Raw genomic sequence first — 23,746 nt, 5'->3', positions numbered from 1 at the left:
GCGTAGTCTAACCCTGGACATTCTAAGACCTGTGCTTCAAGCACCCACCTTCCAGGCTTCCACTCGGGAGTGAGAACACAAGTGGAGATGGTTCTCATAGCCTCTCTCCTCCTGCCGCAGTCCTGAGTCACCCCTGGAGGCCCCACTACAGATCCCATACAGTGGCTGGAGCAGACCAGGACCAGGGCTTGGGTGGGGAGGCACAGAGGAGGGATCTGTGCTGTTAACTGTTAGTGACTAGGGTGCACTGGTTTGTGTCCTACAGGTGAAAGCTGGCCTAGGGGTCAATGTCATTGGCCTAGTAATCGTGATGGTGGCCATCAACACATGGGGAGTTAGCCTCTTCCACTTGGACACTTTTCCAGCCTGGGTGAGGGTCAGTAATATCACTGACCAGGCCTAACACAAGTGGGCAAACGGCTCGAGCGAAGGAGCTGCCAAGCACCTAACAGAGGCTGACCAACAGGCCGAGAGCCGCCAGGACGAGCGACCAACTGACACCAGAAGATCCTGGAAGATCCTGCTGTCCGTCGCCTCAAGTGCAGCAAGCCTCCGACAACCTGAACACATGCTTGGATGTTAGTGCCCTCTTCCCTGCCCTCCGTCCTTAGCACCACCCACGTTAGTACCTGTTTTTGCCAAAGGAAAGAAATCTCAGGAGGATCTCCAGGTTTCTGAGAAAAGTCTGCATAGCATTCAGCGCTGATTTTGCAGCGAGCTGGTAGAAGAGCAGTGCACAGCCTGAGTGCCAGCGTGGTGCCACCACGCCCCCTCCTGGGAAGCCACACCCAACATCCCAGAGGCAACCTACCAGAGCCATCAACTCTGCCTGGGAGCGGTGCTTTGTTGATTTTGTGCAGGGTTAGCGAGATGTGCCCCAAGGTATTAGAGAAGCCAGAGAGAGGTTCCTCTTTGGGTCTGGGAATGCTCTTTGCTCAATGCCATTTCAGCTTACGGAAGGTTTCATAGGAATGCTCTACCTTTGTGTAGCTGGGGCGGGGGGGGGGGGGGGACACCTGTCTCTCTCATCACCTACCACTCATCATAGATACCACTGCATTGGTTCTGTCCGGAGGGAGAAAAGAACTCTCGTACCTGTCTTACTCATGAGGCCAAAGCTAGGATTCGGACCACAGTACTATTCATGGTGTCCGACTAGCTTTCTTCCGGATGTAATGAGGAGTTCATGCCTGAGAAGACAAGTACAGAAGGTTCCAAACACATCAGTCGCTTTCTACAAGTCAGTAACCCCTTGAGGGGAGAGAAGATGTCTTCTGTTCCTTAAAGTTTCCAGCAACTTATACAATAAACTAACTAAATGTTGCCCGTGAGAAAAATCACTCTGGAAATTAAGGCCTCCTGAAAACCCTGCATTTTCTCCACAGCAGGTGTCCTCGCTATATGACTGGATGTAGCTCCCAACAACCCTGGCTTGTAAGCAATACATATTTCTGATTTCCACCACCAGTTCCTTGCTAAATAGGTCTTATTGGAAAAGGAATACCCCACAGTTACTACATTCTTGTAATTGATTTTAAGTTACTATTGATAGCATGGGCAGTCTTCCCACAACTTATCAATAAAGTCATTCCCTTAGTTTATCAAGTACCTGTGAATTATAAAATTTCTTTTGTGCCACCCAACATCTGCATGCTCTGATCACAGCACAATGACCAGATTTAACCATAGATAGTACTGCTGCCGCCCTATCAGTTGGGTTAAGCCGCATTATTTGACTACTTATAAAAATAAAGAACGACTGAGCCCAAATAAAATACTAGTGTTATATACACTATAGCTCATTGGATCGAGTCAGCATCTCTAGTTATTTTACTATAAAATGTTCAGATCATGATCATCTTGTCACAGCTGCCGAGCTGTCAAATGTCTGACCCATTATGGAACTAGACACCAAGCCTCTAGTCACATGAAGACAAAGATGCACATAATAAGGCTCTGGGGGATCCCTGGGTGGCACAGCGGTTTGGCGCCTGCCTTTGGCCCAGGGCGCGATCCTGGAGACCCGGCATCGAATCCCATTTCGGGCTCCCGGTGCATGGAGCCTGCTTCTCCTTCTACCTGTGTCTCTGCCCCCCCCCCCCCCCGCCCCTCTCTGTGACTATCATAAATTAAAAAAAAAAAAAAAAAAGGAAAGAAACTGGGACATAGAAGTCTATAAAAAAAAAAAATAAGGCTCTGGGAGTATAAATAAGTAAAAAAAGAAAAGGTGATATAACTTAGAATTATGGGCCATTGTTCAGCATTTGAGAACCTCATTCACTGCTAAAGGGAAAGCCTAAAACTCCCCTCAGCAGTTGCTTGCCAGATGCTCCAAGGAGCTAGTGTATTCAACCGGCCAATTTAGAAGGAGCATTTATTTCAGTATGGTCTACTGGCTGCCCTAAAGAGCAGCTGTATTCTTTCCCAAAGCCAGAGTTTAAGCTAACCAAGACTGCTCATTCCGGGGACAGGAAATGTCAGATATGACTAACAATTCCTTGTCATCTAAAATACTCCACTCCACGGGTGGACAAGAACTAATGGCTCTTCTTAGTAGTCTCAGGTTCCTGGCAAATATTATTTGATTTTTATCTTCTAATAGCACAACACTATATGGATGGAAAGCAGTAAGGATCATCTTATACCACCTCATTTTATAGATGACTGAGAAACGACATTAAGTATAGTTGCACCTTATTTTCAAGTCAATTATGCACCAAAGTTGCTTAATTGCCTTTGAAATTCCTTTAAGTCACCCATGAAGTACATGGTATATAATCTTTTATATTAGCATTTACATGGCAAAGATTCATGAACCATCTTTTGTTAAATAAACTATAGCTAGTGTTCCCTCCAATGTCAGAATAAATCTGTTTCTTCAGCTGAATACCAAATAACTTAGTTGGCTTCACGCTTAGAGAGGTCTGAAAAAGCCCATCTAAACCTAAGCGTCATCCTCAGTATAGCAACATGTTCAAACTATCAGCACCCAAGTACGCAGGTAACCCACTCTGCGGCTGCCCTCACTAACTGAATTCTGAGCATAACTGCCTGGCTACTTACCTGGTGACTCTTTCTTGTCCTGATCCTGTACAACTGTACATACAGAAATAATGCAGCCACACTGCATCTTTCATAAGACCTTGCCACAGGGGCAATGATCCAAACACACCCACGAATCAGGTTTTGCAATGCCCCACCCTGCTCACTTTCCATAAAACTCCACTGTTCTGTGGTTTCCCAGTGCCTTGCAAAAAAATGTATTTTACTAAATATGCTGCATGGAGATTTAGGAAAGGTAAAAACTAAACATGAAAATCTGTGTCACAAGCTCCCGTATTAAGACCAGGCAAGATCTCAAAGTATGTTCCCTTCACCACCCTGTTGCCTTCCACAGAGCCTTAAGAGTCACTAGGGAAAAAAGAACTCATTCATGAGTAAGAAATGGAAATACTATGTGCAAAGTCCAAGATGGGAAGTTTAAGAAAAGTCTCATTTGTTCCAGTACAGTCCATGGTGTTCCTTCCGGGGGAATAACAGAAAAAGCATTAAAAAGGCAAGAGACCTCAGCAGAAAAACAAACACCAGCATAGTATCTAGGGAGTGAACTGCTTAGTGGAAATGAAATATGCATGTGTACATATGTTCTATGAACCCGTATGCACAATTACAAAAAAAAATACACTGTCACTTTCTCTAAACTCATACAAATGAAAATTGAGTAAATGGGTTAGAAAAAATGAAATTGTTCCTCTAAATCAGAAAAGGTCATTGCTTAATAGCATTAAACACCAAATCAGGGCACCCCGGGTGGCTCAGTGGTTTAGCGCCACCTTCGGCCTGGGGCATGATCCTGGAGACTCAGGATCAAGTTCCATGTCGGGCTCCCTGCATGGAGCCTGCTTCTCCCTCTGCCTGTGTCTCTGCCTCTCTCTCTCTCTCTCTGTGTGTGTCTCTCATGAATAAATAAATAAAATCTTAAACAAAAAGCAAAAAAACACCAAATCAGAAGAAATGTCTAATGGCATCACCTGGTAACTTCAAGTCCTAAAATATAGCCCCTTCTGATGATTTTAAATAAGGTTGCTTGGGTTTTTCTCTTTTTTTGGGTGGATTACAGGTTAAGGACAAACTTTTCAAGTTCATAGTGTTTATGAAGTTCCTAGCTAGCATCAATCCTAAAGTCTTTTGCACCTGTGGGTAATCTTCCTTTTATAATCAGGTTTGGAAAAAAGTTTCCTTAAATTACATTGACAGGGGTTTTCAAACAATTTTAAAAGAAGAGGAGTATGTGCTGCGGTGATTCTTGCCATCCCCCCGATGGTGAGACAAAAGTCCCAACAAAACACCAGGGGGATGTAATTCTAGTGCCACAACCACAATCGCTGCAACCCTCACCCACATTACAAAGTTTCAACTAACCCTAAAATTTGTGATGGTGCTGAGCTCCTCCTACATCTTAGTGAGGATAATCTCGCCTGAGAACTGAGCCCCCTTTCACTGCTGCAAGAACCTAACATTAGAAGAGGGTATCTGAACAGTGACCATTAAAGCAGCCTGTGTTCACTGTGTCACAGGTCACATGAAGGCGAATGCAAGAACAGGATTTGCTGGATGGCTCCTACTGGTAGAAAGGAGCCCATTAGCAAGGGCAAGAGTCACTCCTGAGGGAAGCCCCACATCCAAATGAGCTTTGTTTATGAAGTATAATATAGAGATTACTAATCGAACATCTAAGTTGTCTTCATCCCTAAAAAGGCCACTCTGGGAGATGACACACAAGCAATCCTGCTACCCTGTGACAAGGAATCCCTCTAAGCTTGTAGTATTTTTAAATATATCCTCAAAGGTAGTAAAACTTTATCCTTCAGGGCTGTATGTAGTTCGTTCTGCTAACAATTCAGTCATTCAAGATCAAATCTTGTGAGCCAGGAGGTATAATCAAGGTAGATACTCTAGATTTTCATCAGCAACCAAGACAGTGACCACCGAATGACACATTTTGTATGGTTCATAAACTGGTTCCAAAAGCGACTGCAGAAAAATAAAGTATTCTGACCAAAAGCAGCATGTTCGGACCAATATCTATTATTTATTGGCAATTTGCAAAGCACTGTGCAACACATCACATGGATTACCTCAACCGTTTCTCAGGGGAGCTGTATGAGGTAGATACTGCATCCACACCTTAGAGAATACAACAGCATCAGAAAAAGAAGACCCTTGCCAGTGATCTCACTTCTAGGGTGAAGGCAAACCACAATATGCTGCTAATCTGTATCACACACCAGCATAAGCTGCCAGGGATAAAACCTATACCCATGTAGGAGAGATCCTTGTTTCCAAAGAGAAACAGAACCCCTTTGTTTTAGAATCACATAGTACCAATGTCATCACTGTCTGAAAAAAGCATCTCTAAATTACTCTTCCAGTTCACCGATTCTAAAATGTTTTCAGAAATGGCATTTTCAAAGACCTGCCTAAGTCCCCTAACACAAAACACACAAATGGGATTTTATCTAGTTAGTGCAAATTTCACTTTTAGGATTTAGCTTATAGCTATACCCTGCACAGATATGTATAACTTTAGGCTCAAGGCTATCACTGTAACAGCAAAAGACAGGAAACCTAACATTCATCAGTAACAGATTAAATAAGTTATGGTATATCCATTCAATAGAATCTCATGTAGCCAAGAAAGAGAAAGAGGTTTCTTGTTCCTTACATACTGATATGGAATGACCTCCATTAAAAAAAAAAAAAAAGGGGCCAGGCATAAACTGAGTAGTTTATGATCTGTGTAAACACCCCCTTTACACACATTTTATCGGTCAGGCACAGAATCCTTCTCAATGTATACAGGGGACTGTTGTTGACAGTGCATGCGTCCAGGAAGAAGAACTAGCTGCTCAGGGACAGAGTATGAGGGGCCCTTTATTCTGATCACTTTTATATCCTGACCCATGAAAAAAGTGATGTATACAAACATTTTTTTAACTTAAAAAAATGGACTAATTATACACTTGACAAATTACAATGGTGATTCTTGCTTTTTTTTTTTTTTTTTTTTTTAAAGCTTTAGTAGAAGTTTACTGAATACACTGAAAGGAAGCAGTGGGCACCACAACAAAGGAAGGACTGTCTGCCAAGAGGCAATGGTGAGGGGCTATATTTACAGGACGAAATAAGGGCCTATGGGGCCGGATGGAATTCTCCCTTTTTTGGCAATCTTAGGAACAGTAACTGGTTTTAAGTGGCCCATTGGTCAGTTAGGGCCTATGGCTTAATGAGACTGCATCAGCTCAGTGGTCACTGTGGGCCCTTTTGCCTTGCTCAGGTCTCTATTGCTCAAGCCTGTTGCCTAAAAGTGGCCTCTATGTTCCATCCTGATTTATCGACAATGACAAATCTTTGGCATTTGAGTGGAGGTCTCATCTTCAGTAGCTTCTTCCTAAATGAGGGATGTAGAGATATCCCTATGTATGGGTCAACATACATAGGGTCAATATACATGGTGATTTCTGAATACAGGAAACAAAACAAAACCTCTCAAAGTTTCTTATGAGAATTGCTATAAAGTTACAATGTAAATACATTTTTTAATGTGAAGAGGCATAAAATTTCCTTTACAACGTATCGTTTATCCATCATGTAATGTCAAATGCACCTGTAATCCCTTAAGGTGAGTATGATTCTTTGGAGGGAGAAGAGCCAAATCAAAGACATGATTCAGGGAAAGATATGCATACCAGACTGAATTCTTCAGAGGATAAAGGCCATTATTTTACATATTTTTAAACTCCCTAGTTCCTGACAGGTCCCTCAGAATATAGTTCCCCAGTTAATGAGTAGTAAATCAATTTACTGATTAAATTAGCAACTATGGAGCTGCCTGATAACAGCATAAAATAAATGGGATAATTCCAGAGTAACTGGTTTCTGGGCTTTAATTTTAAGGACTTTACAACTGGAGAAGGACAAACATTATGTGGTCTAATTCATTTGGGGAATATAAAAAATAGTGAAAGGGAATAAAGGGAAAAGGAGAAAAAATGAATGGGAAGTATCAGAAAGGGAGACAGAACATGAAAGACTCCTAACTCTGGGACACGAACTAGGGGTGGTGGAAGGGGAGGTGGGCAGGGGTGGGGGTGACTGGGTGACGGGCATTGAGGTGGACACTTGACGGGATGAGCACTGGGTGTTGTTCTATATTTTGGCAAATTGAACACCAATCAAAAATAAATTTAAATAAAAAAAAATTTTAAGGACTTTAAAACAATCTAATTTCTGGGTGTTATACTGTATGTTGGCAAACTGAATTCAAATACAATTTTAAAAAGTTAACTCCCTCCCCCCCCAAAAAAAACAACATAATTTAGTACCAAATGTTTAAACAGCCATTATAATTGCTAAACTGTGAAATTAGCATTATTTATGTCTGATCGGCTATACAAAACTCATCAATTTTTCTTTAGAAAAGAGTAGAAATTCCAAAGAATAAAGAAGAGACTACTAATTAAAGGTCACGTTTACTAATCTAGCACCATAATTCCAGTCAGGCCTTCTCAAGTGGCTGGGAGGAAGAAGGGATGAGGTGAGGAAGATGGAAAGGGTGGTTCTTAACTTCTGGCCCCATCTGTGCTCTCAGGCAAGGCAGGATCTAGCAGAGAGGAAAATGGTTGAGGCTGGAATTTAAAACAAAAGCTTCTGGTTCAGATGATAAGGAAGCCCTCAAGAACAGCAGAATCAATGTATCCAAAAGGCAGTGCTGGAATTCGCCTCATGAACTAGGGGGTTTCTTCTTGGCATCCAAGTCCTTTTTAATTTCTTCTAGTTTTTTGGCCACGTTTGGTATCTTTAAAGAGAAAAAAAATTATTGTAATTTTACATCTACCTCATCAATAGTCTTTCACTTATAAAGGGTTGTGGTACAAGTCTTTATTTTCCTCTGAAAGGGACCTACTAAATAGAATTTCTTAGGCTCCTAACCACAGAAGAAGGATCTCAGCAGTTGTAAATTGACATACGCTCCCTTCCTGGAAGCCAAGGAAGCCCGATTCTGACTTCTACTTTTACCTACTCACTCAGCACCTCAATCTAGTGCTAAGTAGAAGCTGTACTTATAAATCATAAAGGTGATATAAATTAATAAAGCTCCTGCCTAGAAAACCACATAACTCAAGTGAAGGTTGGTAAAGAATTTCTTTTGTCACACTAAAACCTTCACCACAAACAAATCAAAAGTTAGTATCTTGTTTCCCTTCTTTCCCTCTTTCCTCCCTTCCTTCCTTTCCCTCTCTTTACAACAACCTTCAGGAATCCCCATTCATGGGTGGTTTTGTCATGGGGTTTTCAACTCCCCATCTATAAAATGAGGCTACTATAACTCAACACTCGCAAAACTCTGTCCTTAACTGAGCTGCGTGATAAAGATCCATCACTAAAATTCTCAGTCATTACTACTGGGTAGCGGGGGCTGAAAATCAGATTATCTAATTAGTCTTTACATTCCCACTTACACATAATTTTCCATAGAACTGTAAGAAGACTCTAACTTAGTAATTCCTTTAGGCTAACAAGCACCAGCTCAGGATCACAAGACCATCTAAACTGATGGGATTTTGCCCTCTTGTGGTGACAGGGAGGACAAATGCTTCTATGAGGTGTATTTTTGAACAATGGAAAATCTTTCTACAACATTCAGGACATTTTCCTCAGATCTATGGACGTCATTTATGCTGGACACATAACTGACTTTAACAAAGACAAGTCACTACAAATTAGTGACACGGAATCAGGGAGGACATGGATATGGTCACTTACGTCATAGTTCTGAGCCAGATACATTCCAACCACGTTGCCAAAAGTAAATCCAAGCTGAAAGAGTAGAACAGAAGAGTTATACTAGATACCAAGTTCTGTGCCATCCGATACCAAACTATACAGACAACAGTCTAAGGCGCTCAGGACAGTTCAAGACCCCAGGGTCCAGTCTAGGGCTAGGCAGCATGAGATTCAGTTTTCTTCTGTAAAATAAACAGAAATACTCTACCAAAAGGTTGAAGAGCATACAAAAGTGAGAATACATGAACGGCAGCACTCAACAAATCTACCCTAGATTCTCCTTGTCCCCACAACCTCCATAAATACTTAACTGTCAGTTCTAGAAACCCAAGCCAGAGTGATGATTTTGTTGTTAAAAGCAACTTGGTTTTGGTCTTTCTTTCTTTTTTAGTTTTTAAGTATTGTTTACTTCTTGCTACATCAAGTAAAAGACATCCGACTAAAAAATGTACTTCTCTATACTGTATTATCTTGGAAAATGAAGAGATTTTTCACAGTTTAATCTCTTCAGACCTGAGGCCCACAGTAATGAGGTGACTTTTTCAGGGTCATTCACAACAAAGGAACACAGAACAACCTCAATTAGATTCACACTCAAAAACGAAGATGTGTCACGACGGAAAAGCATAGGAACCTCTGACACATCTGAGATGGCATACGGTTCAGCGCTCAGGCAGGGGTGGAACCTAAGGAGCAGAACACTTGAGACCCGTGGGTCTCACAGATTCCCCAACCAGCACTTACTCAGTGAGGACAGACAGGCATAAATTTTTCTTGAAAGATTTTTATTTATCTGAGAGAGCAAGCAGGCACACAGGCAAGAGGAGCGACAGGCAGAGGCAGAGGGAGAAGCAGGCTCCCCGCTGAGCAGGGAGCCTGATGTGGGGCTGGATCCCAGGACCCCGGGGTCACGACCTGAGCCGAAGGCGGACCCTTAACACACTGAGCCATTCAGGGATGATTTTTAGAGAACTATAAATGCTTATCCCATTGGGTGACTATTTTCCTGAACAAAAACGGTTTCATGGAAATTTAAAGCTCTCCACTCAAAATAAAAGAACCAAAGCTCATTAAACTTTGAGTTCTAATGATGACCTGTGATTCCCTGGAGTTTTTTCCTCCAATAATTAAGAATCTCCAATGGGATGCCTAATTTCTAATTTCATAAATTCAAACTTGCATCTGTTCCTTTTTTAAAAAAATCAGAAGAGTTATAGTAGGTGTATAGAGTATACTGCGTGTAAGTTTTTTTCTCTAATCAGCACTGTTCTTATTGAATACACAGCAGATGTTACCAAAAAAGGGTGGCACTTAACACCATCAATTCTACGTGATGTGGTCTGTCTCTTCAGGTCAGAGATACATGGAGAAACAAAACGCAGCCTTCCTGAGCCTTAAACACCAAAAGCACAATTTAAATTGGTTGTTAGGGGCAGCGGGTTTGGCGCCGCCTTCAGCCTGGGGTCGGATCCTGGAGACCAGGGATCGGAGTCCCAAAAGTCAGGCTCCCTGCATGGAGCCTGCTTCTCCCTCTGCCTGTGTCCCTACCTCTCTCTGTGTCTCTCATGAATGAATAAATAAATGAAACAATTAAAAAAAATAAATTGGTTGTTAGTTAAAGAGCATAAAAGAGTCTCTACTCAGAGTCCATTTTCTAATCATTTGATTAATCAGGCACATTTTGTGAAATAACAGTTTTACCAATGTGGCACCAAGAAGCAAAAGGATTTTTTTTCACTCCAGTCAGTTGAAACTAGGTAGACAGAGGTTTTCCAAATCCAGAAAGAGTATTAAATTTACTTGTAAGAAGAGGGGGGAAAAAAACCCTGAGAATTTGAGCTCTAACACTAAGCACAGAAAACATAAGGGTGAAAATTTTCAAGAAAAAGAGATTTCGGATTCTACCGCTCACCATCTAGCTATGTAGCGGTAGCTGATTTGAGTTTCCTGATCTATAAAACATACAATGTTCCTTCCTGCTCCAACAATCTAAGATTCCTTGTTCTTACCACGTGTGTCTCAACATAAATATGGAGTATCTCATGTGGCTTCACTTTGGCAATTTCACCAGCACATGAAAAAAACAGTCGTTATTTTAAAATACAAAACAGTTATTTTAAAAAACAAACAAACAAACAAAAAAACAAAGGCACCTGGGTGGCTCAGGGGTTGAGCATCTGCCTTCCACTCAGGTCATTATCCTGGAGTCCCAGGATCGAGTCCCACATCGGGCTCCCTGCACGGCCTGCTTCTCCCTCTGCCTGTGTCTCTGCCTCTCTCTCTCTGTGTGTGTCTCTCATGAATAAATAAAATCTTTTTTAAAAACTCCCCACAGGGGATCCCTGGGTGGCTCAGCAGTTTAGCACCTGCCTTCAGCCCAGGATGTGATCCTGGAGTTCTGGGATCGAGTCCCACATCAGGCTCCCTGCATGGAGCCGCTTCTCCCTCTGCCTGTGTCTCTGCCTCTCTCTCTCATGAATAAACAAATAAAATCTTTAAAAAAAAAAAAAAAACACAAAAACCACAAAACTACAGGCCTCTAGACAAGTCATATCCAATTCTAGTTTCAGAACACTTCCAGGTCTACCACTGGGATTTTGTAAAATTAAATATACAACATAAGAGAAATGTCACATATTAAGTGAAATATTGAGGAGAATGCATGAGGCCAGAAAAGCATTTATGGGTTATTCATGGGATGCTCACTAGGCAAGTTTACACAGAAAAAAACCTATAAAATCTAAATCTGAGGAATGGTGACTCATTAGTCTGACAAGTTAGACTGGAGCCAGATTATAGGTCTTGAATGACTCTGCACCTCTCTGCAGGCCAAGACTGTTTCATTTTTTTTTTCAGGCCAAGACCTGACGAGGAGTCCATCCAGATGGCTGTATGCCACCTTCACAGTGCCCCGTCGACATCACTGATTCCCCCATAGGATTCCCTGCAGAGGAGGTAGTGCAGAAAAAAGAAAAATGACTGCTTCGCAAGCTCAACACTAAATAAATTACTATCACATTCTTTCTGCAGTCATTTTGAGACTTTAGGAATATGCAGCTGCTTCTCACAAGCAAAGGGGGGACAATCAACAGTAAAACACCAGGAATGTGGGGACTGAGGAGTGATATGAGCAAAGTGGTTAGAGGACAAATGGGTGGGAGGAGGAGGCTGCAGCTACAAGCCATGGGAGGAAAGTCTGAACTGGCCCAGGGCAGCGCGCAGAAGAGATAGCATTTTCCAGCTCTACAGTCACACCATACACTTAGAATCAGTGAAGCTCCTCCATCCATTATCTACAATTCTGAAACCCAAAACTCTATTCAAACTGTTTCGCTATAATTTAATTGGCAGCACAATCACACCTGACTTGAACTGATATGCTATTTATATTCTATCACATTTCAGCATGAATACTCACTTTTTGTTATAGAAAAAGCAATCTTTATTTTTTAAAAACAATCTTTATTTTTTTAAAAGATTTGATTTATTGGGCAGCCCGGGTGGCTCAGTGGTTTAGCGCCTGCCTTCAGCCCAGGGCATGATCCTGGAGACTCAGGATTGAGTCCCGCATCAGGCTCCCTGCATGGAGCCTGCTTCTCCCTCTGCCTGTGTCTCTGCCTCTCTTTCTCTCTCTCTCTCTCTCTCTGTGTCTCTCATGAATACATAAATAAATAATCTTAAAAAAAAAAGATTTAAGATTTGATTTAGTTATTCATGAGAGACACACAGAGAGAGAGAGAAGCAGAGACACAGGCAGAGGGAAAAGCAGGCCCCACGCAGGGAGCCTGATATGGGACTCGATCCCAGGTCTCCAGGACCACGCCCTGGGCCAAAGGCAGGCACTAAACTGCTGAGCCATCCAGGGATCCCCAGAAAAAGCAATCTTTAAAAATAGGATCCTACCCTATTGGAGAATACATGCAACAAATATTTTAATGTATGTCATTACAGAGTGCTATCCCAGAGTGCTACTGGGTTAAATAACAGGTATATGCAGCTGAGATCTTTCTAAAATCTTAAAAAAAAAAAACTAACAAAAAAACAAACAAAAAAAAACCTCAAATACCTCTGGGCCCCAAAGGCTTTGATTAAAAGACTGAAGACCCTTCCTTATATACTAAAAATAAATTCATATTCAGCCCTGTGAAAGGATTATAGAAGAGCGTCTACACATCTTAAGTTTATACAATGTATAGGAAGAAAGCTACATATAAATAAAATAGTTATTTAACAAATGAAGGCAGCAGCCAGTACAGGACCCTGAATGTAACAGATGTGGGAAAAATCAGAAAAGGGTCATGCATTATGTTTCCAAATGGACGAAACAGAAGTGATTTCTTCTAAGAAACCATATCTGAAAGAGAGCAGTGTACCTCAGTATGTTATTAAAGCCTCTATGCCAAGGAAGAGTTTAAATTTAAACTGAGAAGGGAACTGAACATGGAGAAGAATCAAGGCATAAGGTATGAAAGCAGAGGGGATGAGTTGACTAAAACTGGACTGATCAGAAGAGGATGTGAATTTTGAAATGGAGAGAATGAAGTCTGGCGCCCTGGGCAGGGCTGGCTGAGGGACCTCAGGAAGCAGGCAAAGGAGTTTAGTTCACATGCAATCTTGGTAGGGAGCCAATGGCTACTCTTTACCACCACCAACAGGATGAAAGCACTGCTCTGGAAGTATTCACCTAGCAGCTCTACTCAAAAAAAGGCTGAATAATGAGTAAGTACCCATCAGGCAACACCCAGAATCAAGCAAACATGACTGACTCACTTTTCTTCCTTTTTTATTTATTTATGATAGTCACAGAGAGAGAGAGAGAGAGGCAGAGACACAGGCAGAGGGAGAAGCAGGCTCCATGCACCGGGAGCCCGATGTGGGATTCGATCCCCGGTCTCCAGGACCACGCCCTGAGCCAAAGGCAGGCGCCAAACCGCTGCGCCACCCAGGGATCCCTCATTTCTCTTCTTAAAAGTCAATGATGATTCCTAAATAGGCTCTAATCTATAGAGAACTGATGGTTATCAGAGAGGAGGTGGGTAGGGGAATGGGGAAAATTGGTGAAGGAGAGGAAGAGTATACTGATCTCTGGTGGGCACTGAGTAATATACAGAAGTGCTGAATCATTATACTGTACACCTGAAACTAATGTAACACTGTATGTTAACTACATTAGAATTAAAAACTTTAAAAATAAAATAAAAATCAATGATGATCAATGAAATACAGATGAAATGAAATGAAGGAGGACTAAGCGAGGGAGAATCCGAAGCAGACTCCCCACCACCAAGCTCAGAGCCCGATATGGGGCTCGATCTCATGAACTGGAGATTCATGACCTGAGCCTAAACCAAGAGTCTGTCAATTAACCAACTGAGCCACCCAGGTGCCCCTGGTCAAGTGATTTTTAACAAGGGTGCTAATATAGTCAACGGAAAAAGAATAGTCTTTTCAAGAAACGATGCTAGGACAACTGGATATCCTCATGCCAAAGAGTGAATATGGACCCTTATCTCACATCATAAACAAGTAATTCAAAATGGATCAAGACCTAAATGCAAAAGCTAGAACTAGAAAACTTGAATGACTCTTGTAAGGGTGCAGCGGTTTGGCGCCTGCCTTTGGCCCAGGGCGCGATCCTGGAAATCCGGGATCGAATCCCACGTCGGGCTCCCGGTGCATGGAGCCTGCTTCTGTCTCTGCCTGTGTCTCTGCCTCTCTCTCTCTCTGTGTGACTATTATAAATAAATAAATAAATAAATAAATAAATAAATAAATAAATAAAATGAAAGTGTTTAAAAAAAAAAAAAAAGGAAAATTCTTGTAAGAACACAAAGGAGTAGGGATACCTGGGTGGCTCAGTAGCTGAGTGTCTGCCTTTGGCTCAGGCTAGATCCTGGGGTCCATGGATAAGTCCTGCACTGGGCTCCCCACAGGGAGCCTGCTCATGTCTCTGCCTCTCTGTCTCTCTCATGAATAAATAATTTTTTTTTTAAAAAAAAGAACACAAAGGAATGAATCTTCACAACTTTGCATTAGGCAACAGTTTTCTTAAATATGACATCAAAAGCACAAATGATCTCCCCCCATAAAAGAAAAACTGGTGTTCATCAAAATTAAAAATGTTTGTGTTTCAAAGAATACCATTAAGAATACCACCGTGCACTGAGTTCCCTGCTTGGTGGGGAACCTGCTTCTCCTTCTTCCACTCCTGCCCAACACCACCCGCCCCCGCTGTGCTCTTACACTGTCAAATAAATAATAAATCTTTTTTTAAAATTAAATAAATAAAAATGAGCAAAGGATTTGATAGACATTTCTCCAAATAAGTTATACATGGCCTATGAGCACATGAAAAGATGCTCAATATTACTAGTGAAAGGAAATGCAAAAAAAAAAAACCACAATAAGGTGCCATATCACACCTACTAGGAAGGACTTTAAAAAGATAGACAAGTGTTGAAAAGGATGTGGAGAAAGTAAAACCCATTGCTGATGGGATGTAAAATGATACTGCCACTCTGAAAAATGGTCTGGCAATCCCTCAAAAAGTTGAGCACAGAAATGTGATGCAGCATATGATGCAGCAATTTTACTTTAGGGCATACACTGAAGAGAACTGAAACATACATCCACACAAAAACTTGTTCACATATGTTCACAGCAAGATTATTCATAATAGCCAAAAAGTGCAAACAACCCAAATGCCTATAAACTGGTGAATGGATTAACAAAATGTGGAATATCCATACAATGTAATATTATTCAGCCATAAAAGTACTGATTCATGCTATAGCATGAATGAACCTTCAGAATATTGTTCTGAGTGAAAAGCAGTCAGAAAAGACCAATATTATAGGATTCCACTTAAAGGAAATGTCCAGATCAATCCATAAAGACACAAAATAAATTAGTGGTTGTCCAGAATTTGGGAAGAGAGGAATGAGAAATGAATGCTAGTGGATATGGATTTTCTTTTGGGGACAATGAAATATTGGATATAAAATTATAGTGGTGATGGTTGCATAACTCTGTGAACATACAAAAAAACCATGGAATTCTACACTGCAAATGGTTGAATTGTATGATATAAATTATCTTAAAATATTTTAAAAAATCAGTCAGATTTGGGAAAATATTAGTAGTTATATGGGCTAAAACTAGAAATCAAAGACAACTTCATGATTTCCAGATTGGACAGATGTTTAAAAAGAATGGAAATGTTAGAGTGAAAAACAAAATGATGACCACTGAGATAAATAGCTGGCTTTATGTATAAACACCACAGAAAATCAACTCTATGTAAGGATACATGAGCAGGTTAATTACAACACTGTATCAACATACACAAGCACCAAGTCTTAAGAAAGTCAACTCCAAAACAATCTGACTCTTCTCATTTGCTGTTTAACCCCTTCCTCGTTCAAAAAGTTATGTCTGTCAATAAAGCTACAATTTTTACCTGGGGATGGCTCCTGGCAATAACCCCGACTAAATGCTACTTAACTAGTCTGAAATAGGACTCATCAAATTACATTTTCAAAGAGTACACACTCAAACCCAAGTTCTGACACAGAATCTGAACCATCTCATATTTACTGACAAGGGATTTTAGAAATCTAAAAATAATCTCCTTAAAAATAAATAATAAAAATAATCTCATTTTACTTAGCCAATATTGCTATGACTAGCATTCAGAAGGATACCTAAAAATGTTTTGTGGTCTTAGGTGAGAAAACTACACACTGACAAGAAAATCAGAAGTAGGGATCCCTGGGTGGCGCAGCGGTTTGGCGCCTGCCTTTGGCCCGGGGCATGATCCTGGAGACCCGGGATCGAATCCCACGTTGGGCTCCCGGTGCATGGAGCCTGCTTCTCCCTCTGCCTGTGTCTCTGCCTCTCTGTCTCCCTCTGTGTGACTATCATGAATAAATAAATAAAATCTTTAAAAAAAAAAAAAAAAAGAAAATCAGAAGTATACATTATCTAACATTAATAAAAGATAAACTGCTGATTTTGTCTGTCTCCACTTAAATCTAGAGACCTATAGAAGCTGGCTGAAGACTGCTCCATTCCAAGGAGGTAAGAAAAAAATTCACTTTTAGTCTTTAAACATTTAAGACTTGTTGTGAAGGCACCTGGGTGGCTCAGTCGGTTAGGTGTCTGCCTCCGGGCTCAGGTCATCATCGTGGGGTCCTGGGACCGACCCCCCCTATCAGGCTCCTCACTCAGCAGGGAGTCTGCTTCTCCCTCTCTTTCTGCCCCTTCCCTGCTCGGGCTCTTTCTCTCTCTCAAATAAATTAAAAAAAAAAAAAAAAGACTTGTGGAGAAATCATCAACTGTGTTACACGTCTGCTTTGAGGGGCACCTGGGTGGCTCAGGGGTTGAGCATCTGCCTTTGGCTCAGGTTGTGATCCTGGGGTCCTGGGACTGAGTCCATGCAGGGAGCCTGCTTCTCCCTCTCTGCCTCTCATGAATAAATAAAAATTTTAAACAAAAACATCTGTTTTGAGTAATAATAAAACCCACATCTTATTCAATAAAACAAAAATCTGCTGAGAATATAGCCTAAATCTGTTCTACTACCAGCAAAGAGATGTGCATTTTTTAAATATAAGCTAGGTTTTGTATTCTATCATTTTCCTTAGACAATGAAGTGGGGAGAGGGGGAGCTGTTAATTCTTCAACTGAGCCAGTCAATTAAATAGGGACATTCATGAAAGATAGCTGTCACACTTCGGAAAGAGGTCCATCAGGTAGAACCAGTCTGGTCTCAAAGAACCTGATTCAAATATTCTATCTTAGGAGTATCGGAGAGTAGTAATCAGGCAAAAGAGTAGTATCTAATTAAATACATGAAATAAATCACATAGTATTGACTAAATGTCATGTGCTTAGGGAAGTTATGTTGCTTCTTCTGGAATTTATGATCTATTCTAGAAAGACAAGACTATTAGAATAAGTGAAGGTGCAGTGAATACAACAGTGAGAGTGCATCTCCAAATGATGGTGTGAGTGGGCCACACAGTTCAAGTGCTTCGTGTTAGAAATCTAATGGAATCTGTATGAACATATTAAAGGAGAAAAAGGGGATCCCTGGGTGGCTCAGTGGTTTAGAGCCTGCCTTTGGCCGAGGGCGTGATCCTGGAGTCCCGGGATCGAGTCCCACGTCGGGCTCACTGCATGGAATCTGCTTCTCCCTCTGCCTCTCTCTCTCTGCCTCTCATGAATAAATAAAATCTTAAAAAAAATTTTTTTTTTTAAAGGAGAAAAAGCACTTCTTCACCAGATGGGGAAATAGTATAATAAAATCCAATTGCCAATCTCAATGAAAACTCTTAAACTAGCAATAGAATTTCTTAATCTGTTTAGAAAATCAGAAACACAAACATTATACTAAAATCTGAGAAGCATTTCCACTAAAGCAGAAGAAAAAACTAGGATATCCACTCTCACTATCATTGGAAGTCCGAACTCAAGACACAGAGACAGAACTTGGAAAAGAACACAAAACTGTCACTTTTGCCTTCACTGGAGATTATGACCGCTTTCACAGTATTGCATTCATTTATTTACTACCTTTTTAAATTTTTTTAAAAAGTTTTTTACTTAAGTAATCTCTATACTCCATGTGGGACTCAAACTCATGACCCCAAGATCAAGAGCCACACAACGTCTCTGACTGAGCCAGGCAGATGCCCCACTTTTATTAAAAAAAAAAAAAAAAAAAAAAGCTCTACACCCAACATAGGGCTCAAATTCACAACCCCGAGATTAAGAGTGGCATGCTCTACCAACTGAGCCAGCCAGGTGCCCTATCATTGATTCACTTCCAAGTGAATCTACAAACTATGGGAGCTAAAAGATAGCCAAGACGTTAGATTAAAAAAAAAAAAAAATCAATAGACCAAAATCAGCATTTCTATACATCAGCAATGAATTTGAAAATGTAATTTTAAAAAGGATGCCACTCACAACAACTAAAAAGTACCTGGAAATATAAATATGAAAAACAAGGTGAAAGACTATTACTGAGAAAATAATAAAACATTGATGAAAGACACTTAAGACATAAATTAACAGAAAGATGGATCCTAACAGTACGAAGATTTTAGGAGTGTAGGGTCACAAAGAAACCTCATAGGGAAAGACAGTAGTTGAGCCATTAAGAGTAGTTGGGAAGGCAAAAAAGAGGAAAACCACATGGGAAGGTCTGCAGGCAGCAAGGTCCACAGGTGGTCCAGGTCGGTAAGCTAGCATAATCATTCTAAAACAGAGATACGTTGAAGGGCAGCAGGAAGGGAAAGTGGAGTCAGATGAGCAAATCTTCAAAAACCAAGTTGCAAGTGGTTACTAGGTGATGTGCAGGGTCATAAAGACCACTGACAGTTTCTGAGCACAGGAGTGAAATAATGCCTCTGGTAGTTCAAGAGAGGACAGACCACCAAGGGCTCAAGGGAAACAGAGAACTGGAGACAACAGCCTTACTGATCAGACTGGATCGGGAGTGCCATGTTTCAAAAAGGGGGGGAAAAAGAATAGAAAAACTAGAATATTCAGAGACGGCTAACCAGCATGAACTTGAAGCCATAAACAATGGATGGAAGAATGAGAGATGCTTAGTCTAAAGAAAAGACTGGTGGGGTCAAGGGGATAGAGAGAGGTACAAAGGTAATGCTTCTCAAAAATGTAAAGGGTTGTCATGTGGATTAGAACTGCTCTTTAACACCAAGAATTCGTCAGGGAGACACTGATCAAAAATGATAGACATCATCCATGATGGAGATGAGCCTATTTTTAAGGGAAGGGACAAAAAATAAACCAGATGCCCCCCTCCCCAAGTAGTGGAAACTGATGTGTCAGCATGTTAGCTGGACTGCAGAACCTCATACAACTCTTCCAACTCAAAACCCACATTCCTACACCAGCTAGGTTGGTGTAGCAAGGGCAAGGATGGAGTAAAAGAGACTATGAACCTGGCAGTGGTAACATAAAGATGGAACTTTCCTAAAGTAATGAAGACCCGATGGCTTAAAACGATAGCTAACATTTACGGAGTACTGTGTGCAAAGTCGCGTTCTAACTCTTTTTCAAGAATTAACTCAGGGTCTTCACAGTCCCATAAGCAGGTATTGTTATTGCCCAGTTTATGTTGGGGAAACTGAGGCACGGAGCAGTTAAGTAAGTTGCCCAAGAGTACAGAGGGAAATCTATGTGTTGGGCATAGCAGCTAAATGCTATGGAGAACGAAAGGGAGAAATAAATCAGAGATCATGTCAGTATTTCAAATTTGAGAAAGCCGGGGCTAGAGAAGACACAAAGAAGTTAATTGTGAGGCGTGTGCTACAGGGTGGGGAATAGGGGAGGTAATGGGTCCAGATGTGTTGGATCTGGAACAGAGGGGGTGACAAGAGACGTTCAGCAAACAGCTGATGACAGCAAACTGGAACTCAGAGACAGGGATGCAAGGTGGTCTTGACAGCAGCAAAGAGAAGGTGATAGCATGACAAGGAACACACTCCCTGAGGGCAGTTTTGAAGAGAAGATCATAGTCAAGGACTAGGCCTTGAGAAACATCTAGAAACCCAATGAAGGAAAAAGGCAGCCAGCACGGGCAGGCGAGATTAGATAGGGCCATCTCCCAGCTGCTGCACCAAGATACTGACCCACTCAGCTCCTGAGGGGCCAGCACTCCTAGCCCGTCACCTTCACTCCGCAGGTTCTTCCATGAAAGTAAAGCCGTGCGTATCATAATGTTAAAGAATGTCAGAAGATACTGAGACGAGAAGGATCCAAAAGCTGAGGGAGGGGGGAACTGAGGCAGAGGTGATTAGGAGTACCAAGCGCTGCCACTTCAGGTCACAAGAGCAATACTTAGCCCTCGCGACACTACAACAGGCAGTGGACACGCAGCTCCCAGCGGCGCCGGTCCTCCCTGTCAGGTTTCCCTCAAAAACTTCCCAAATTTCCTTACGACAACTGTAGCCAAACTTTAAGGAAGTTACTGCAGCAAAAGGAAAGGGCAACAGGACCACGGGAACAAGGTTTTGAGACTGGAATGATGGGCGAGTATTTGAATCCACGGAGGAAGGAAGGATGGAAGGCAGAGAGAAGTCCCCTACTCGGGTGCAGTGGTTTTCCAACAGTGTTCCAGGAAGTGACAAGTGTAGGAAGCGTCCTGGAGGGTTCCAAAATGTGGGTGGAGAGGGCACAGGTTTACCTCGTAACCATTTTCGTCACTTTCCAAACTTGTCCCACCACCTACCTTTCTGAGGATAAATGAATCCCCATTTTAGAGAAAAAACCATATCAGAGTTCAGCTGCTGTCTCGTAAGAGAGACACTGAGCAACGTCTGAGTCCTTACTAGGTGTCACTGTTCTCTAAGTACCTTCACGTAATAACTCATTTTCAATCCTCCCAACTCCGAGGCCTGTAGGTTCCCATTTTCCTATGTGGAAACTGAAGCACACAGAATTTAAGTGGCCTACTCAAGTTCCCAGTGCTTAAAAACAAGGGAGCTGGGGTTGGAACCCAGACAGCTGACCTCTTCAGCACTAGGACAGGATGGCTGGTCCCAGGTCAAAAGCTCGAGGGCAACATAGGGACCACCTTCAACTCATTGTTTTATTAATCAAGTGGCTAAAACGAAGAGAAAGGGTTAGCCCAACATCCGACAGAGGGGGAATCGAGGTGGAAAAGAATACCATTCACATCTTTTCAACAGATGCAGTGAGGAGATGGGGGCGACAAGAGAACACTCATGTTCCAGTGACTTCTGAGCTAGGAATTTAATGAATGGCTGCAGCATTTTTCCTTACATGCTGAAAGCTCTGTATTTTCAAATCAGGTACGTAGGATCATTCCAGAGGTGTAGCAAAAGTTCAAAAACACGTATAAAGTGTCATTCATCCACGTCCTCCCAGTCTGCCAAGGAGCTACAGCCGCAGTGGGCTCAATGCTACCATCCTGTGCTTTGGGGCTGATGTGATTTTTAACCTGCGTGTTTCCTACAAAAGACAATAATTACTTCTACTGACTGCTAAGCTAACACCTAGTCAGGACGCTGGAGACGCTTCCAGAGGCAAAAGAACTGCCCCGTCTTAGCTGGGCAATTGATGTCAAGGATACCTCGTTATGGGGCAGGATCTTAAAAATCAATTACAACTGGGCAACCCTGGTGGCTCAGCGGTTGAGCATCTGCCTTTGGCTCAGGGTGTGATCCTGGGGACCCTGGATAGAGTCCCGTGTTGGGCTCCCTGCATGGAGCCTGCTTCTCCCTCTGCCTGTGTCTCTGGCTCTCTCTCCCTGTCTCTCATGAATAAATAAAATCTTAAAAAAAAAAAAAAAAAGGAGAAAGAGGATTGTTAAGAGTGCCCCCTCTGTCTTTGTTTTTTTTTCTAAGGTGGTAATTGATTTTTTTTTTTTTAAGATTTTATTTATTCATGAAAGACACGGGAGAGAGAGAGAGAGACAGAGACAGAGGCAGAGACACAGGCAGACGGAGAAGCAGGCTCCCTGCAGGGAGCCCGATGTGGGACTCCAGGATCACATCCTGGGCTGAAGGCAGGTGCTCCACCGCTGAGCCCCGCCCGGGCGACCCCACAATCCTGTTTGATAAAGAATCTAACATTTGGGAAGGCATTTCGTCCCCGGAGCGCTCCGTGTGGCCACCTGGAAGCGAAGCGGCACGCCTGCGTCCTGGCCGGAATCAGAGGTAGGAAGGGAAGGCAGCGTCGCGTTCCGAAGGCACAGGAACGTGCAAGACAAGACTGACTTGGGGATGACGTCCGGCGAGCCCTCCGCAAACCGCCAGCGGGCAATCCCTGAAACACACTCAGCCGTGCCAGAAAGCCGGGTTTTGACCGAAATAAAGAGCCATGCGATCGAATTTGTTTCCTCACGGTTAACACCCGCCCCCCTCGCCCCCCACCCACCCCCAGCACCCTGGAGGAGTCAGGTGCACGCCCAAGTCCGGGAGCCGCTCCCCCAGGCCCCCAGGCCCCCAGGCCTGACCGAGCCACCCGCCGGCCCGGCCCGCCCGCGCACCTCAGGAAACCCGCCGCCGGGCTCTAAGGCCGGCACGGGGAGTGGGGGCGGGGCCGAGCCCCCCCAAGGCTGCGACGCGAGGGCGGGGCGGCACACGAGGGGCCCCGCAAAGGCCGGCACGGCCCCCGGGCGACCCGACGACTGCACACGGCGGCACCACCGGCCCGGGCGCAGCCCCCGCCCCCCCCCCACGGGCCACGGCGGACGCGGGCCCCACGCACGCCCGCTCCCGGAGCCCCGAGTCCCCGCTCACCAGGAACTGGAGCATGGCGTCGGCGCGGAGGGCGGCGCAGCTCGGCGGGCGGGTCGGACCCTGCCGCTCCGAGCGAGGGGCGGAACCCGCCGTGCGCTTCCGGGTCACGCCCCGCCCCGCGCCCCGCCCCGCCCCACCCCGCGCCACGTCACGCCACGCGCCCCGCCCCGCCCCGCCCCACCCCGCGCTGCGTCACGCCCCTCGCGGTGCGCCCCGCCCCGCCCCGCGCCGCTCGCGGCGACCTGGCGCCCCCTGCAGGAGCGCCCCGGGATTACCGCCCGAGCTGGGCGCCTCGAGGAGAAGCGCGAAAAGCAAGCCTGACCTGCACACTCCAGGCCCGCGGTCCCCAAGCCCAGCTTCTGCAGACCTGCGTCGGCCTCCGGGATCCAGAGGACCACCAGCACCCCCAGCGATTCCGATGCACAGACGGGGTTAGGGCTCCTTGGCCTGGAAGGGCTGCAAAGCGGACTCCTCCGGGGCGCTTCTGCAACATCAACTACCCCGGGCCCCCATGCAGAATCTACGGGGAGGAGGGCTGTACGGCTCAAAAGTGCCCCAGGTGTGCTGTGTAAACTGCAGTGAACACTTTTGATAGGGGACAG

The 23,746-nt window shown here is 43.5% G+C and overlaps 2 protein-coding genes across 3 annotated transcripts in view; one reads left to right on the top strand and one right to left on the bottom strand.

Annotated features, from left to right (window-relative positions):
* Positions 1 to 1,608, top strand: part of SLC13A4 (solute carrier family 13 member 4) — a 41,246-nt gene extending 39,638 nt beyond the window's left edge. The window contains exon 16 of one of the 2 annotated variants that reach the window (XR_013353301.1): positions 266 to 334. Coding sequence is in view for 1 of the 2 variants with exons in the window: in XM_077850055.1 (XP_077706181.1) it covers positions 266 to 403 (138 nt within the window). In the remaining variant the exon portion in view is untranslated. Of the gene's footprint in view, positions 1 to 265 lie in introns of both variants that reach the window. The other variant, XM_077850055.1, reaches the window with a different exon arrangement.
* Positions 1,609 to 6,043: 4,435 nt separating this feature from the next.
* STMP1 (short transmembrane mitochondrial protein 1) lies at positions 6,044 to 23,283 on the bottom strand. The gene is made up of 4 exons (XM_077850053.1): positions 23,145 to 23,283; positions 22,474 to 22,668; positions 8,827 to 8,880; positions 6,044 to 7,858 (listed from the first exon to the last, which is right to left on the bottom strand). Exons 1-4 carry the CDS (start codon positions 23,157 to 23,159, stop codon positions 7,784 to 7,786), a joined length of 339 nt encoding a protein of 112 aa, XP_077706179.1. The 5' UTR covers positions 23,160 to 23,283; the 3' UTR covers positions 6,044 to 7,783.
* Positions 23,284 to 23,746: the final 463 nt, after the last annotated feature.

This window comes from Canis aureus, chromosome 15, assembly GCF_053574225.1.
Source record: "Canis aureus isolate CA01 chromosome 15, VMU_Caureus_v.1.0, whole genome shotgun sequence".
Taxonomy (NCBI): Eukaryota; Metazoa; Chordata; class Mammalia; order Carnivora; family Canidae; genus Canis; species Canis aureus.
Note: the sequence above shows the minus strand (reverse complement) of the source record. Positions and strands in the feature narration are given on the sequence as shown.